The sequence below is a fragment of the Trichosurus vulpecula genome, chromosome 8 (genome assembly GCF_011100635.1).
Source record: "Trichosurus vulpecula isolate mTriVul1 chromosome 8, mTriVul1.pri, whole genome shotgun sequence".
NCBI lineage: Eukaryota > Metazoa > Chordata > Mammalia > Diprotodontia > Phalangeridae > Trichosurus > Trichosurus vulpecula.
The window spans coordinates 90,613,684-90,631,537 of record NC_050580.1 but is presented as its reverse complement, the minus strand read 5'-3'; the positions used below and the strand labels follow the sequence as shown (position 1 = coordinate 90,631,537).

The 17,854-nt window shown below is 37.2% G+C and overlaps 1 protein-coding gene across 9 annotated transcripts in view; it reads right to left on the bottom strand.

Annotated features, from left to right (window-relative positions):
- Window positions 1-12,202: 12,202 nt before the first annotated feature.
- Window positions 12,203-17,854, bottom strand: part of FGFR2 (fibroblast growth factor receptor 2) — a 117,093-nt gene continuing 111,441 nt past the window's right edge. For all 9 annotated transcript variants that reach the window (XM_036735151.1, XM_036735153.1, XM_036735152.1 and 6 more), the window contains 3 exons: window positions 17,059-17,196; window positions 15,287-15,392; window positions 12,203-12,812 (listed from right to left, as the gene is read on the bottom strand). In XM_036735151.1, the coding sequence (XP_036591046.1) occupies window positions 12,648-12,812; window positions 15,287-15,392; window positions 17,059-17,196 (409 nt within the window). In that variant the 3' untranslated portion in view covers window positions 12,203-12,647. The remainder of the gene's footprint in view (window positions 12,813-15,286; window positions 15,393-17,058; window positions 17,197-17,854) is intronic.

Here is a 17,854-nt window from a genome sequence, read left to right as displayed (position 1 = left end):
CCTTCCAGATTGTCTTACACATAAATTTGATAGCTATTCCTTCTAGATCCACATTCTTTCAAGCACCATCTACCTTTTGAAAATCCAGTTACCTTTCAGATAGAGAACAAAGCTCTAGAGAATTCGAAAATAAACATTGCAAATGCAAGAACTGAACAGAGGGTCATCCCATTTCCTCTATCTTAGTGAAGATCAGAATTTGTATCTCCAATCATCTAGGACCCCAGGCCATGTTAAGAACATCAACCACCACTCTCACTTCCTATAGTAATTGTTTTTTAAAGCAGCAACATTTAATTCTCCAAGTATTACATAGGTTGGAATCAACTGAATTTTCACACTATTAAACAATAAGTATTGAAAAATTAGCTTCTCACTTGGCCTTGTTCTGAAGAAAGAATATTATGTAGCTTTGAGTTTATGGATCTTTGTGGCAAGAGGTTGTTTTGGAAGAGAGCTTCCATCATGTGACAGCAAAGAGCTCCAAAGAGGGCAGTCATGCCAAGGAAGACACATGTCTAGACAGATTACCTTGCCTACCTTCCCCAGAAGCCTGCAAACACAACCCTCGGCTTTTACCCAATCCCTCCACCCAACCACCCCCATCCCGTCTTTCAGGTCAACTATATCACTGGAAAATCACAAAATGTCAGGACCTCTCAGAGAAAGCCAAATGTATCACCCTGACAACTTCAGGGCACCCCATCATCTCAATGGCATATCAAGCTGAGCTACCTTACTCAATCCCACACCCACCCATCCCAAGGCTAACAATCTCCCTCTGCCAGTTGCACAGCCTAACATCTGTTAACTTCTCCTTTACCTTTACACCTCTGGCTGCCACTGGGTAATAGCCAGTGACTAATGAGGACCGTGCATAGCTTTGCTCTATCCAAAGCCTAATCTGAAACAACTGTAACACAACCTCCACAAGAAACAATGCAAAGATGAATTCCAGAAAGGAAACTAGCTTTTTCGAATTTTTCCTCCTGCTGTGATAATTAGATGGAAGTAAATGAATAGCCACTCTGCAGGGGGGAAGAAAAAACAAAACAAAAATATAGTGTATCAAGGCAGTGAATAATTTAAAGGGGCCTTCCAAAATCTGTACAAATCCTCCCAGTGTCCTTTTATATGGAAAACTTTATGTTGCTTGCATTAGTCATGTCAACAGGTGTCCAAGGATCTGTAAAGCATAATGTTTGGCACATAGGAGATGTGTAACAAGAAGCCTGTTAAGTTGAGTTGGCATCCTGGAGTGATAGAGCATTGGACTGGGACTTAAAGGATGGGAGTGTAAACTCTGCCTCTGCGGTTTTTTATATCCTTTCACATATGATATGATGCGGTATGATATGATACATGATATATGATATTATGTGGCATGATATGATAATGATATGATGTATATGTGGCATGATGTGGTGTTATATAGTGTGGCATGATATGTGATATATAAATATGATACATATGATATGGTATGGTACGATATGATATATATATTTATATACATACACAAATACATACTGTGATAGGCATTTTAGACTGGCTAGTGGTTACAAGATATGTCTAGATAGACATGCATATGTATACATATAGGCACATATACAGGTGTATATGCAGATATGTGTATATACATGTGTGTATATAATGTGTGTGATGCATACACATACACACATATATCATGACAGGCAGCATAGATAAACAATGAGCTGAGCCCAAAACTGTGGAGGCAGAGGAGGAGGAGCAGGAAGAGGAAGAGAATGAGGAGGAGGAGGAGGAGGGAGAGGAGGAGGAGATTGGCTTCATTCACATTAGGAGGCAGTCTCCATGCCAGAAATGCTCTCCTCCTTATCTCTGCCTCTTGGCTTCTCTGGTCTTCTCCAAATTCCACTCAAATCCCATCTTCTATAGGAAGTCTTTCCCAATCCCTCTTAATACTATTGCCGTCCCTCTGTTGCCTACTTTTCCATCCAGTTTATCTTTAGTTTATCCTGCCTTTGTCTTTGTACATAGTTGTTTGTATGTTTTCTCCTTTTAAACAGAGATCTCCTTGGGGCAAGGACTGTCTTTTGCCTTTATTTGGGTCCCTAGTTCTTAGCATAATGCCTGGTGATTTAAAAGTGTTTGTTGACTGCCTGTCTAAGCATAATGCATTGGAAAGAGGAGTGCATCTGCAGTCAAAAGACCTGGATTTAAGTCCCTGATCTGCCACTTAATGAATCAACTGGCATTTGTTAGGTGCCTAAAAGGAGAAAAGCACATTTTTAGCCATGGGGGGCACAAAGACAAAATGAAAGAGTCCCTTGTTCTTGAGGAATTTATGTTCTCTTTGGGGAGACAACATGTACACATATAAATATACCAAATCTGTGATCTCTTTGATGTAAATTTTTTTCTCTAGTAATACTGATCACACAAATAAATTGGGGGGGGGGGTGGAGCCTAGATGGCAGAGTACAGGGCAGGACCCAGATGAACTCTAACAACATTCCCCTCCAAACAACTTTAAAATAACACCTCAAATCAAATTTTGGAGTTGCGGAGCCAACAAAAGATCAGATGGAGGCCTTTTCCAGCCTAAGACCATTTAGGAGGGCTACAGGATAGTTCTCTAACACCAGGGTAAGTGTAGGCCTGGGGACATGGCAGCAGTACCACGAGGCTTCAGCTCAGAGACAGCAAGAAGGTCAGACAACTAGGAGAAGCTGGTGCTGATGGCAACTCTATTGCCCATAAGCAATTCTGGGTCACAGTTCCAGAGGGGAGAGGAGAGGGTCAGTCACAAGGGAGCAGCCTGGGTCATAGCTCTAGGGCCAAGAAAAGCTCTAGCACTTGTGGAGGCAGGAGAGGAGGAGACCTGCTCACACAGTTCCACCATCAAGGGGAACACTAATACATATGACTGCAGGGGAGTAAGGGTCCTACCTTGGTAAAGACCAGATAGCAGACCGGGGGAGCAGTGAGCATACCTCCCCCAGGACAAAACACCTTGGAAGCACTGAAAACTTGCAGACCCCCAGAACTAGCTCTAAAAACAGCAGCACAAAAAAGCCTGAAGTTTGGCACAGTGCCTCCCCAACCCCAGGTGAGCAGAACCTAATTTTAACATAAATTTCAAAGTCAAGAACTAGGCTGGAAAATGAACAAATAATAATAACAACAAAGAACTTGACCATAAAAACTACTATGATGGCAGGGAAAAGCAAGACATAAAATTAGAAGATGATAATAGTATGAAAACAGCTATGAGCAAAGACTCAAAGAAAAATGCTGATTGTACCAAAGACCAAAAAGAATTTCTGGGAGCATTAAAGAAAGAGATCAAAAAGCATGGTAGAGGAAAAACTGGGGGGGAGGGATAAGAGTGATATAATAAAATTGTGAAAAGAGAATTAATTAGTAAAAGATGCACACAAAATACTGAAAAAAATGTCACTTTAAAAAACAGAATTGGCCTAATGGTAAAAAAGAAAAAAAAACACAAAAAGTCACCAAAGAAAAAGAACTTTTTCAAAAGCAGAATAAGCCAAATGGAAAAGGAGGCACAAAAAGTCACTGAAGAAAAGAACTCCTTAAAAAGTAGAATTTGCTAAATGAAAAGAAAGGTACCAAATCTCACTGAAGAAAATAATTCCTTATAAATTAGAATTGGGCAAGTGAAAGCTAATGATTCCAAAGACATCAAGAAACAATAAAACAAAGTCAAAAGAATGAAAAAAATAGAAGAAAATGTGAAATATCTCATTGGAAAAACAACTGATCTGGTATATACAACAAGGAGAGATAATTTAAGAATTATTGGGCTACCTGAAAGCCAGGGTTAAAAAAAGGCGCCTAGACATCATATTTCAAGAAATGATAAAGGAAAACTTTCCCAATATCTTATCTTCAGAGAGTAAAATAGACATTGAAAAAATATCCACCAATCACCTCCTGAAAGGGATCCCAAAGTGAAAACTTCAAGGAAATATAGCCAAATTCCACAGCTCCCAAGTCAAGGAGAAAATATTGCAAGCAGCCGGAAAGAAATAATTCAAATGTCATGGAGCCACAGTCAGGATCACACAAGATTTAGCAGCTTCCACATTAAAGGAGTGGAGGGCTTAGAATATGATATTGCAGAGGGCAGAGGACCTAGGATTACAACCAAGAATAATCTATCCAGAAAAACTGATTATAATCCTTCGAGGAGGAAAATGTGTACTTAATGAAATAAAGGACTTCCAAGCATTCCTGATCAAAAGACCAGAGCCAAATAGAAAATGTGACATTCAAAAACAAGACTCAAGAGAAGCATAAAAAGGTAAATATGACAGAGAAATCATAAAGGACTTAATAAGGTTAAACTGCTTATATTCCCAAGAATTTTAGCATTATTAGGGCAGTTAAAAGGAGTCTGCATAGACAGTCTGCATGGGTGCAAGTTAATTATATTTGGATGATCTCCCAAAAAATAACATAGGGGTGAGAAAGAGGGATGTACCTACCGGGAGAAGGGGGAAGGGAGAAGTAGAATGGGACAAATTTTCTCACATAAAGGAAATATACAAGGAAGAGCTTTTACAGCAGAGGGGAAAATGGAAGGGAGTGGGCAATGTCTGGACTTCACTCTCATTGGGATTGGTTCAAAGAGGAAAGAATGTATATACACAATCATTTGGGCATAGAAATCTATCTTACCCAGTAAAGACAAAGCAGGAAAAGGGAATAAGTAGGGGGAGAAGGGAAAGGTGATAATAAGGGAGATAGCAGATTGAGGACATAGTGATCAGAAGCAAGAAAGACTTTTGAGGAGTAACAGGATACAAAAGAAGAGAAGAATGAATGTGAATGGGATGAGTTAACCCATAGAAAAGAAGTAGGTAACAGAGTGGATTAGAAATCAGAATCCAACAATATGTTGTGTATAAGAGATGCACTTGGGACAGAAAGGAACACACAGAGTAGATATGAAGGGCTGGAGCAGAGTCTATTATACTTCAGCTGAAGTGAAGAGTATAGGAGTGGTAATCATGATCTCAGGCTGCTTTGTGACCCTGGGCTAACCACTTTTCATTGCTATCTGCCTTAGTTTCCTCATGTGTAAAATGAAAATAATAATAGCTACCTCCCAGGATTGTTTTGAGGACAAAATTAGCCAATATTTGCAATGTGCTTTGCCAACCTTAAAGCGCTATATAATGCTAGGTATCATTATTACTGTAGTCCATGTCTAACTGCCATACAGAAGCACCGGTAAAATGTTATTATTTAAAAGATGGCTTTTGTTTCTATTGGAAGAATGTTGTCTTTAAATGAGCTTTTCGATTTCTTGAAGGCAATACTACTTGCTCTCATATACATAGAAATAAATACAAGATTAACATAGAATAATTTGGGAGGGAGGGAGAATTCATTAGTAGTTGGCAGGGTTAGGAAAGATTTCATGTAGGAGGTAGTATTTGAACTGAGTTTTGAAGAAAACTAGGGATGCTAAGACTTGGGCATGAGAAGTGAGTGCATTCCAAACATGGTCAACAGTTGATACAGAATCACAGAAATGGAGCGTCACACACGAGGACCAGTAAGGACAGCTTAAGTGTTCCAAAGAGTGAAGAGGATTCATGTGTAACAAGACTGGGAAGAAAGGTTGGAATTATGTTGGGAAGGGTTTTAAATTTGAAACTGAGGAGTTTGTGATGGATCCTAGAGGCCACTGGAAACCCTTGTAGTATATTACACTGGAAAGTGACTTTTAGGAATGTCATGTTGAACACTCTATAGATGGTTTGGAGAGAGAAAAGGCTTGAGAAGATACCAATTAGAAGGTTGTTACAGTAGTCTAGATGGGTGTTTATAAGGTTCTAAACTACTGTGGTGGCCATTTAAATGAAGAGAAGGAAATTGATGCAAAAAAATATTCTTTCAAGAATCCTAAGCTGTTAGATGACATAAAAGTCCATTTTATTAACATCAATATTCCTCCAGTCTTGCTAAAAGTCTTTGAATTATGATAAAACATGATTTTGAAAGACTTAAAATTGCAAGTAACCCAAGAAGCAAAAGAAAAATGCATGGAGAGAAAATATGCTGCAACATATTACCATCAATGAACTGTCCTCACAAATTTGGGAAAAATACATTATCCAAGACATATATGACCAAAAAGAGCAAGCCATTTGTGTATCGAGAATGAGAGACTGGACTATCTTTGTAAATGCAATAGGGAATCTTGCTATTTAAAGAAATCCTATGGTGAATCCACAGCAAATAGTTGGGACCAAATAAATGTCAACTGTGAAAAAAAAATGTTTTAAAAGGATGAGATGACAGAAGAACAGACTTAGTGCTACACTTATGCCCAGAGGATGTGAAAAGAGTCAGATGAAAGGCTCCAGCATGTTGGAAAATTTGTGGAAAGATTCAAATATGAATTGCCAAGGATGAGAAAGCATGGAGAAAGTGATTGGTGAAATATCAACTTTAAACCATCAATCTCAATCTAAAAAAATCTATTAACCACTATGTACCAGGTGTGCTACTAGACAATGCAGATGCAAATACATCTTTGCAATTCAGAAGAAATCCATTTTCTGTAATGTTTCCAGGACCTGTTTATTTTTTGTTTTGTTATTTAAATCTCAAAAATTCTGAAATTCTAACTGAGACATCATAAAGGAAGGATGGGCTTTCTGTTAACACTGAGTTGTTCTATTGGAACGAAACTGGACAGTTGGAATTGAACTAAGAAGTGACTTTGAAGAAGCTCAGCAGTACTAACCAGAAAACCCAGAAGGGTAAAGCGTAATAAGGGCTCCCTCCCGAAAGGCCTCGGGTGGACGGTCAAGTCATTTCAAGGCTTCTAGGGAATGAAATGTGAGAGATGATAAACTTCTCTTTCATCTCTACTAACATCAAAAAACAAATAGCATCAAAATGCAGTCTGTATAATGAGGATTCCAATATACATACAGAAATGATAATACATCCAAGAGTTGGAAAGAATTGCTTACATATTCTGATTTTATTGAGTTAAAACTGGGAAGAGAGACAGAGATTTACTCAAGGATTATAACCAGAAAATCTCTCTTCTTGTGCTCTGTTTACATTAAGTACAATTTAGCTCACATACATCAGGATAGGTGGAACTTGATTTATCAGTTTCTGAAATCTTCCCAGGAGGCAGCTGTGAGTAAAAATAGGGTGTATCAAGAGACCTTTAGGCTCTGACACTCACTAGCTGTGTGACCTTGTGCAAGTAATTACTTTTCTGGCCCTCAGTTGTGGTCACTGGTAAAATAAGAAGATTAGCCTAAAGAAGCTCTACAATCTTTTACAAATTTTTATTTGGCAGGTATTCCACTGAGGTCCCTTCAGTGTTTTATCCACTTTGTGAGTAAGAAACCTAAAGTTAACTCTCGAACCTTTGTTCCTACCTGTTTTCTAACTCTTGCTTCCTCTCTTTCTTTTTTTAAATTTTATTTTAGACTCAAGGGCCGGAACAAAATTCAGAATAGAGAAAAGAAACAAAACATATCATGAACTTAAATATTGAAACTTAAATACAAAGTAAGAAAAAAGCATGTCATGTGCATAGCAGAATATAAGAGAGGATTCAAAATATATAACAATAAATTTTCATTTCAAGAAAGTTATTGTCCATCTTTTCTTTGCTTCCTTGTGAGTTTTCTTTTGCTCTCTGCTGTGCACTTTTTTACTTTATTCTTTTTTTCCCTTCCCCTACCTCCCAGAAGGCTACAATAAAGTTTAGATATGTTTCTCTATAGCTATAGATATGTACATACACATATACATATATACATACATATATAGACATATACTTTCCCAAATATACTCTACTCCTGATCTTTGTTTTTATTTTCATGCACATCTCTTGTTTTCTATCCCTCCTGCCTCCTCTACTTTACTTCTACCCACTACCTTGCCCTCCTATTACTTGCCTACTCCCCTCCAAGGATCCCTCCCTTATCCTCCATTCCCATAAATCTAAACACCCTTCTATACTCCCCTTTTACCTCTTCCCTCATTCTCCCCTCTAAAAATCACTCCCTTGTCCATGCCCTCAATGCCTCTACCATTTTCTTTTAAATTTAGAGGACTTTTATGCTCTTCTAAATATGTACGTATTGTTCCCTCTTAAACCCATTCCTGATGAAAGTAGGTTACCAGAACTACCAGTCCTCCTCACCCATCTAATTCCTCTCTATCCATTCTTCCTCTTGCACCTCATTTGTATAAAATGATTACTCTTTTTAGATGCTCCTAAATGGTTTTACTTTTTAAATTCATATCATAGTCAGGTTTACCCCAATCTTTCTTATGTTAGCCAATTATTAATAAGAATCTTAGACATACATTTTATATTTTACATATATAAAAGGTAAACAGTCTGTCCTTATGAATCCTTTATAATCAGTCTTTGGTATGTATTTTATATTTCTCTTGGTTCTTGTATGTCAAATCTTCTATTAAGTTCAGGATTTTTTTTAACAAAGTCTTGAAAGAAGAGTTTATCAAATATCTATTTTTTTCATTCAAGATAATACTTAGCTTTGCAGGGTATGATATTTTCGGCCAGAGCCCCAGTTCTTTTGCTCTTCAATATGTTGTGTTCCAAGACTTTAATGTCTCTGCTGCTAGGTCTTGCATAATTCTAATAGTGGCACCATCATATTTAAATTGTTTTAATCTTAATGCTTTTAATGTTTAATCCTTAAGCTGGGGGCTTTGAAATTTGACTATGATATTCCTAGGAGTTGTCCTCATAGGATCTCTTTTAAGTGGTGTTCAATGGATTTTCTCTATTTCTACTTCCCTGCCTTGTTCTAACATTTCAGGATAATTTTCTTTAATTGTTTCTTGGATTGTTGTATCAAGATTTTTTTTATCATAACTTTCAGTTACTCTGATTATTTTCATATTTTCTCTTCTTGATCTATTCTCCAAATCTGTTGTTTTTCTTGTAAGATGTTTCACTTTCTCTTCTACTTTTTCACTATTCATATTTTGTTTAATTATTTCTTGATCTCTTATAACTTCATTGGCTTCACTTTGCCCGGTTCTAATTTTCAAGGTGTCATTTTCCTCCTTAAGATTCTGGATCTCCTTTTCTAATTGGTTGATTTTCCTTTCGTAACCTTCTTGTTTTTCTTGGATTATTCTTAATTTTTTTTTTTAGTTTTTCCTCCATCTCTGTCATTTGGTTTTTTAAAGTCTTTTTTAAGATCTATAAATTCTTTTGGGGCAGGTGACCATTTGATGTTACTCTTTAGGGGTTTCTTTAGTTTAATATCCTCCTCAGAAGATGAACCCTGGTCATCTTTATTCCTGTAAGGCCATCTCTATTCCTATAATAGCTTTCTATGCTTGAATTCTTTCTCATTTGCCTGTGCATTTTTTTGTGGTAATAGCTTGATTTTTGTAATCCCCTCTAGCCCTGGGGTATGGGGATGGTGCCTCTTGCCCCAGATCTTCAGTTCTGCCCTCTAGCCTGGAACCAAAGCCAAACCTCCAACCTCCTGTAGGTGTCCACAGCCAGGGGCTTTCTGCCCCACCGTTTCTGCACTCCCTGGGCCTGCGCTGGTTCCTTCTCACCCCCGCCACTCTTCGCAGCACAGTTGGGTCTGGCGTTCCTAGTCAGCAGAGGTTCCCTCAATCTTCCTGGGCTCAAACACCCGACTCCCCTCACTATCCTGGGGTGAAAAGTTCCAGTGGCTGGGGCAGAGGCAGCCTCTCAAACCAACTAACCCCAGGATTTGTCACCTGTAGGTAAAACGGAACCTAGCCTAGATGTGTTTACTCTTTCTCAGGGACCAAACCTCAGTCCTGGGATTTTTCTTCCCATCTTCTCAAATTGTCCCAGGAAGACACCAGTTGTGCCCCTATTCTTCTTTGTCTCCACCCACACTTTGTTCGCCCTAAGATGCTTACAGCTAGTAAGGGGAAACCATCTCCTAACTCTAAATCTAGTCTTCTTCTAACTATACTGCAATTCAGCATTTCTAAAGGAAAGACTGTTCAGAAATAGTTTCATAACCTACATTTTGCATATCCTCCTGCTCCCTCCTTTCGTATGCTCATAAGTCTTTTTCAAGTAATTGAGACAAAGCAAGTTATAAATTCTTGCTTTCTTTGTTCCCTCTTCCCTCCTTCAAATAGAAAGTATCTAGTTCCTTCATAAATTCTTGATCTGGGGGCAGTTAGATGGTGCAGTGGATAGAGTGTAAGATCTGGAGTCAGGAAGACCTGAGTTCAAATTTGACCTCAGACACACTTAAAAGCTGTGTGATCTTGGGTAAGTCACTTAAGGCTGCCTTAATTTCCATATCTGTGAAAGAGGGATAATAATATCACCTTCCTCCTATGGTTATTGTAAGGATAAAGTGAGATATTCATAAAGTGCTTTGCAATCCTTAAAGTGCTAAATAAATGCTATCTATTATCGTTATCATTATTATTATACAAGCTCATTGTGAGAGCAGGGGTCATCTTATTCTTTAAACTTTTATTTTCAGGACCCAGCATAGTACCTGGAACTTAGTAGGCACTTAATGAATATTTGATTGATTGCCAGGTTCCAGTGTATAACAAAATCAGAGAAAAAAGGTTAAGAAAAACCAAAAGATAATTTTGTTTCTTACTCTCTGGTTCTGGGAAGACTCAAAAGAGAATATGAGAAAGGTTTTAAGAATCTGACTATATTGATGGATGGACACAAAAAAAGCCCCCGCATCTTTTTTATTTTATGAAGTAGCTTTTGAAGGAAATTGTACTATCCTCTGGGCATCTTTTAAATTTTTTACCTGTGAATTACAAGTTAAAATCCAACCTAGAGGATATTCATCCGGCTTTTCTCTAAGTAGCCTGGCAGCTCACAGACTGTTCAGTGGACATCTTCATCTCCTATGACCTCTGGTTCCCCAGGAGGGTTACTCTTATAGTACTTTTCTTATAGTAACAGATCACCTCCTAGTAGCTGCCTCTACCCTTCTACCTCTCCTAGGACAGCTGCCATCCTCAACATTGGGGCCAATACCGCCAAAGAGAGCAAACCATTTGGTAAGACACAAGAATTAAAAAAATATGCTGTGTGACATTTATTTTGTCATGTTAACATTAATATCTGTAGAAACATTTTATTGTCAGTACAAAAGTTAACAATTTTTTAATACTTTCTCCAATTTCTTAATACGTAAAATCAGTGTAATCTGCATTCATACCGCATGGCTATAACAAAGTGAGTGGGTGTTTTGAAAGCAAAACACAATACTTTAATACAAAATGATTAATACAGTGATCTTTCCTCTGATATCAGTACTAGGCCTGATCTTTGGGTGAGGTCCTGTTGGAGATAAGCTAAAGCAATCCCTTAAAAAGATGGTAGTATTCTTCAATCATCAGCAGAATAACTTTGCATTTTAATTTTCATTTGTAATATTTGAAGATCCTAAAAGGTTTCTTTTAAGGCCAAAGAATCTGGAACCTATTATCAGAACTCACTGAAGAGAATACTAGCTAATCTGATTAATGTGCAACTTGGGGGCAGAAGCCCAGCTGCCGAGAAAGAAGTACATTCTGCTATCGTTACAAGTCTGCTCCATCCTCTAGGAATGGATTAAGGCATCTTCTTAAGAGAATGATGGTACTCTTTGTCCTGGCAAGGACAATGAAATGTTACATAGGTTCCAATGATAGATACCAAGGATACAAAAAATATAATACCTTCTTATTAAAGGATTCTTTTTATATGGACATTTTGGGTTGGATAAGAATAATCGTCTGACACTATAGTTTAAACACAAATAAATCAAAGCTTAATTCCCCCAAATTAGTTATATAATGTAAATATTTCTTTTTTTTTCCAAAGGATCTGATAGCTAGTAAAGTCTGAGCAATATGTCAACTAGTTCTCTGTGCTGCCTGCATAGAAATGCCATTTAAATTACAAAAAAAATAAAAGATTAATTGTTTTGTACATTACCAATTAGTTAATAAATTAATGTTATACCATTTTCCCTGAAAGCAAAGTCTTTTTCCACCTCCATTGGGTGAAAATTAAGAAATTCTGTGTAGAACAGCATTTATCAAATTGCTGTTAAAAAAAAGAGACTAATTTTCTAGGTGCATTGGGACATCCATTTTTAAATCAATACAAAAAATAATTCATTGTAAATATATAATATATATATATTTATACATACTTTGAATATATTTACATACATCCAGCACTATATACTGCATTTGTGCTCTGTAAGTATGTGCTGACATATATTTTCTCCAAATATTACAAAATAAACAAGGAAGGCAGAACTTGTGTTCGCCTTAAGTCCAAAAGTCCATTGCCAGTAAATTTCCAGTTGCTGCTTCCAGCAGGCCAGAAAGTTGATGTGGTGTGCTAGTTGGTGCTGTCCACTCCCATAAACATTCATCTTTTCCTGGTGAAGGTTAAGAGCTTCAAAATGTATAAATCCTTACACGTGTCCCGACCATTTTTTCTCCAAGTATTATTTATTCCTTATTATTCATATATACAAGCCGAAACAACACATTCCTGGAGAAAACATCTCCCTGCTCATTGTAGGTAGGTTGGTGTTCAAAGTTCCCAAGTCTCCTTCTCTTTGAAGAAGTGAGAACTCACTTTTTTTTCATGTTTTAACAGTGCCATTTATGTGCTGATACTTGGGAAGGCATGGTTCATAAGGCATTGGATCTGGAGAAAACACAGAGTCATCTCCGGAAGAACAAGAGCTCCTCGTATCAGGATAACTGGGGGAATACTGTTCCAGAGGTCCACTCAGGTCCAAGTATTCCTAAAAAAGAGCAAGGAAGGCACTTAATGTTGGACTAGTGATTTCAAGTTGTGATGGAGAATAATGTCTGGGCCAGAATCAGGGGGCACAACCATGAAACGTGGAGATATTTTTAGTATATATTATTATATTACATAATAAGCAACAAATTATATTTACATTAAAATATTATAGTAATATTTTGTATACATTTGTACAGTTAATGTATATTAAAGAATTTATTCTATAGCATACTTAATATGAAATTAATTACCTTCTGGCCTGGTACATGAAGAAAATATAAATAAATCTCAAAATAAATTCATAAATGATGGACCCATAATGAATCATTAAAGAGAATATGGTATTGTGTAGGTTATATTCCTAAACTTTGATCAATGTTCTCTCACAAAATATTCTTTTGTGTAAACTATCAGACAGACTAGTGGAGTGAGAAGGGAAAAGAGACCATTGGTTTGGGCCTGCATGGCAATTCTTTTGTTAAAACAGAGCAAGTAGCTTCTCTGGTTCACTGAAAAACAACCACCAGTGTAGCCAATGAGCCAAAATCTGAGTTGCTATACCCACAAATATGCTTTGGTGGCATTACCCACATCGGGTAAGTCGTGGGGCTATCTCATGCAAATTAATGTACCACTTGACTCTGCTGGGGACGAAGCAGCTTTGGGGAACAATAACGTGGGTACAAAAGACCTCGACTTCAGCTTTATTAGGAAACTAGGCACAGAAGGTTGGCGACCATGCATTAAAAAAAAAAAAACCAACAATAATTCATCAGAATGGTTGGCAGGAAGAAAAATCCCCATCTGAAATGGTGGATGTGTCAGTTCCAACAACATCAGCATTGACCGCACAACTGGAAACAAACACACCCACCACATCAAAAGGGAACTTTTCGCTTACAATGATAAAAATGAAATTTCGTTCTAAATGGAACCATTTTTCTCTAGCATATGGTAATGATTTCCAGAAGGAAAGATACTTCAATTTTTTTAATATTCCTTTGGTCAATATGACTATCTGCTTTTTATTTTAGAATATTAAATTTTACTTTTAAAATGAATGGAACTACTTATAATGCAAATAAATAAATAAACTAAGAGTAAGGACAGTGGTTGGTTCATTCAAGTATCTCTTTAGCACTTCTCTTATTTTCCTAAAGGAACCATAACTTTTTACATCTGATGTTAAAGGGAAGTTTATCTGTAGATTCCAAGTCTAAGGATAAGAAACTTATACTAGACTCAACAATCTTGGCAGCAGAATAAAGTTCATTATTTTTTTCTTAAGACGTTCCTTCCCTTTCAACTTGCAATGGTCAGCTGTACTTATTTAAATGTAGTTGCTCCCTTTATCCCACCACAAGGCATGATCCGACCCATAAGATAAACCGGCTGCTTTGAGATTTAATACTGCCACATTTAATTATTTTTTCAAACCACTCTCAAGCTATTTTCTAAATCAGACATTAGAAAGGCTCCTTTTCCTTCTTAAAAGATCAGGTATCCAACTTTAAAAGTGATTTTTTAAAAGCTGAGGTTGAGTCCCTCCTTTTAGGAATTTTATGACTATATCCTTAATTAAATTAAGCACTTTAGATCTGGAATAGTTTATGGAGGATTCTCCTATGAAACATTTCAAACTCAACTCACAGTTTTCTCTACAGAGCAAAGATAAAGTTGAGAGGTTTATAAACTTTTTGATCAGGCCATGGTTTTTCTTTGTCCATGAGGTTTCACACTTTAGATAACTACCACCACCACCACCACCACAGTCATCTTTCTCATCCTCCATCTTATTTTCATATCTACCATGGTATGTCTACAACTGTTGGGATTTGCTGGGAGTAAATTTAGGCAGTGAGGAATGTTAAAATGCTTCTTTTGTTGGTCTAAAAAATTTTTTTAGCAAATGACATGGTTTATGGTTGGGTTTTTTTTCTTTTACAGAAGCTACTCATTCCTACCCCCAAAAGGAATTATGTGTCTTTTATTCTAATGGTGATGATCGGCAGAAAACAATTATTTCGCCAAAATCATTCAAGTTAGCTTGAAATTTGCTGTATGCTCTTCCTTTATAAAGCAGAATCCAATTTGTACATTAACTCCAGCTCCTTCCACACTTGAAATAAGTGCAAAAACTGTACATTGGTTCCCCCTCCCCCTCTCCCACCCAGAAGAGCACAAAAACATAGACAAACAAACAAATTTTGTCAATGCTGTGATGCTAAAACCAAGATGAATTCCACCCCTCAGTGTGTGACTTTGTTTTAGGTTTAATAAATCAAAACCTAAGTAAGGCAGCTCCAAGAAAAATCATGATTTGATTAAGACACATAGTTTAACTCTGTCTGACCCCAGCAGGAAAAATGATAAAACTCTACTACAAAACCAGACTGTAGAGTTTTGTAATGTAAGGAATTATATTCATTCCTCAATTCATAAATGATGAGCCACTCTTTAGAGGCAACTTACCTCATTAGTTGTAAGAGTGAGAATTCGGTCCAAGTCTTCCACCAACTGCTTAAATGTTGGTCTTTGAGAGGGTACTGCATGCCAACAATCCCGCATCATCATATACCTGAAAAACATTCAATTTCCTCAGTAAATTAACTTTTTGCTAGTATGTATGACACCAGAGCATCCTATTTTAAGAAAACTCAATCAGTATTTTCCAAACAGCTAAATTAGCAGTCGTTTATTTAATAAAATAATTCACTCGGGTTATTCTGAATAGTGATCTGAATAAAAAAATATTCTATAAAAAATCTTTAAGAACAACATTCATCACATCAAAGAAGGTACATCTATCTTTTTAAAAATTATTTATTTGAATGAATGAATGAAAAAGCATTTATGTGCCAGCACTTAATGCAGTGCTTGATACATTAGTAAGCACTTAAAAACATGTTTGTTGTCTGACTGCAGCCCCTGTGCAAAGCACTAAAGATACAAGGAGAAATTATTAACCAATTCCTTCATAGTCAAATCTTAGGGGAAGTAAAGTCATAAGGAGTAGATGATTCCACAGGAGCACTGCTATTAAGAATAATTGGTTTAACTTCATCATCTTGAGAAGACAACCCTGTATTCCACACTGATATCTAAGAAGCCACCTTCTGTAAAGATCTTGTGAATTAAGAGTCATTCCTATTAGTCTGATCATTCACCGATTCATTAATTCTTTGAGGCCTAGATTCATGGGCCTTATCATGATTATGGCTTTGGTCCTATCTATTATACTGAAAAGAATAGTAAAAGTGACATGAATATGATAAATGTCTTTATATAATATAGCTATTCATTAAAAGTCTGCCATACTCTGAAAAGGACTCAGATTAATTGTACGAAATCCTGATGAAACAGCACACAATAGAGACTATAGTCTCCTGTGCAATCACTTGGGTATTATAACATCATGTTTATTCTTAGTTAATCCTATGCCTTGGTTATTTTATGCCTCTATGTTTAGGAGACTCATTCTTTCCAAAGAGAGATCACATTGCACAGAAGGCATGCATATCACTAATGATTCACTTAGTTTGTATTTAAGCAAAGTATACATTTGAACCAGTCTAATGGCCTTGTAATTATGTTTGGTCCTCTAAAGATGGAATCCATAACTTATTTTTATCTTTGGGCTGAGCTATTGTCAATCAGATATTGATCCATTCAGCTTTTAAGAAAGCTTGTATGTATTAACCAGTGATATCAAAATCTATGAGTCTTCAATGGACTTGTGAAGGATCTGTTCTCCATCAGTGGGGTGAGCCCCTACACAACCCTGGAGCAAGGAGGTTTACCTTTGGAACCTAAGGGGACAGGAGCCTTGACTTTCTGTCTAGCACACAAGGACATCTTGGAAATATTATTCTCACTCTATTTCTGATGAAAGATGAACATGACAGAAAAATGTATTGGTGGCAACAGATAGAATACTAGAAAAAGGGAGTCCTTTGAAAGGAAACAAAGCTTGTAGCATGACTTAAAGACAACAGGTCCAACTCTGATTCCATACACCTAAGGATGATGTCTCTTTCTTTTGTATGCAAGTAATGGTTGTCAGTATAACCATCAATCTTGGGTCTGGGACTGAGCCCAGAAAGCTTCAGCAATTATTCTTTCTTATAGCATGTTTAGATAATCAAGTGGCTTATGGAACTTAAATAAATCAGGACATTCAGTTTGAATGTGATGAAATCGGTGTGCACCCCACCCCGCCCGCCAGAGTATACAATGGTCCTTACAGCTCATTGGTGCAGTTGGCTGGTTTGTCCATCCTATGGCCTTCCTTAAGCAGCTTAAAAAGTTCCTCCACTGGGATTCCTGGGTAGGGTGATCCCCCTAAAGTGAAGATCTCCCACATTAACACCCCAAATGACCAGCTGCAGAAAAAGGAGAAAGTAAAGCATGAACAGATTGGTGTAATATTTCTAAAGAAACTTAAACATGGCCCATTTTTAAAAATACATGAACACCCAGCCTTTTCTTACTTTTGAAAATCAAGTGAATAGAATTTCCTGGCAATTAATCTTCACACACTCTTTTACTTCTACAATGAGCATGGCCCAATATTTATACAGACACTGAATGATGACACACGGGTGCTCTAATGGAATTTTCCTGAGTATTCAAACCAACTTAAACAAATGAAACACTCACCAATTTGTGTGTGTGTGTGTGTGTGTGTGTGTGTGTGTGTGCGTGTGTGTGTGTGTGTGTGTGTGTGTGTGTGTGGATAGGGTTACCAGTTTGAGGGGCTAAACCCTCTTTATCTTCAAAGCCCTTTTTCGATGTTCAGCCTAATTCTTCAATCTCCCCACATGACTGACCACAAGCGTAGTTCTGTACCAGTATAGGCAGATGACAGAATGGGGACAGCTAACTAATTCTTGCAGAGAGCCCTGTGAGTTAACATTATCCCCATTTGACAGGTGGAGAATCCGAGGCACAGGGGTTACGTGACTCGCAAAGGTCACAGAGGGAGTTAGCATAGAGCCTGGATTAGAGGTTAAGAATTCAGCGCCTCCAGTCCGCTTACTC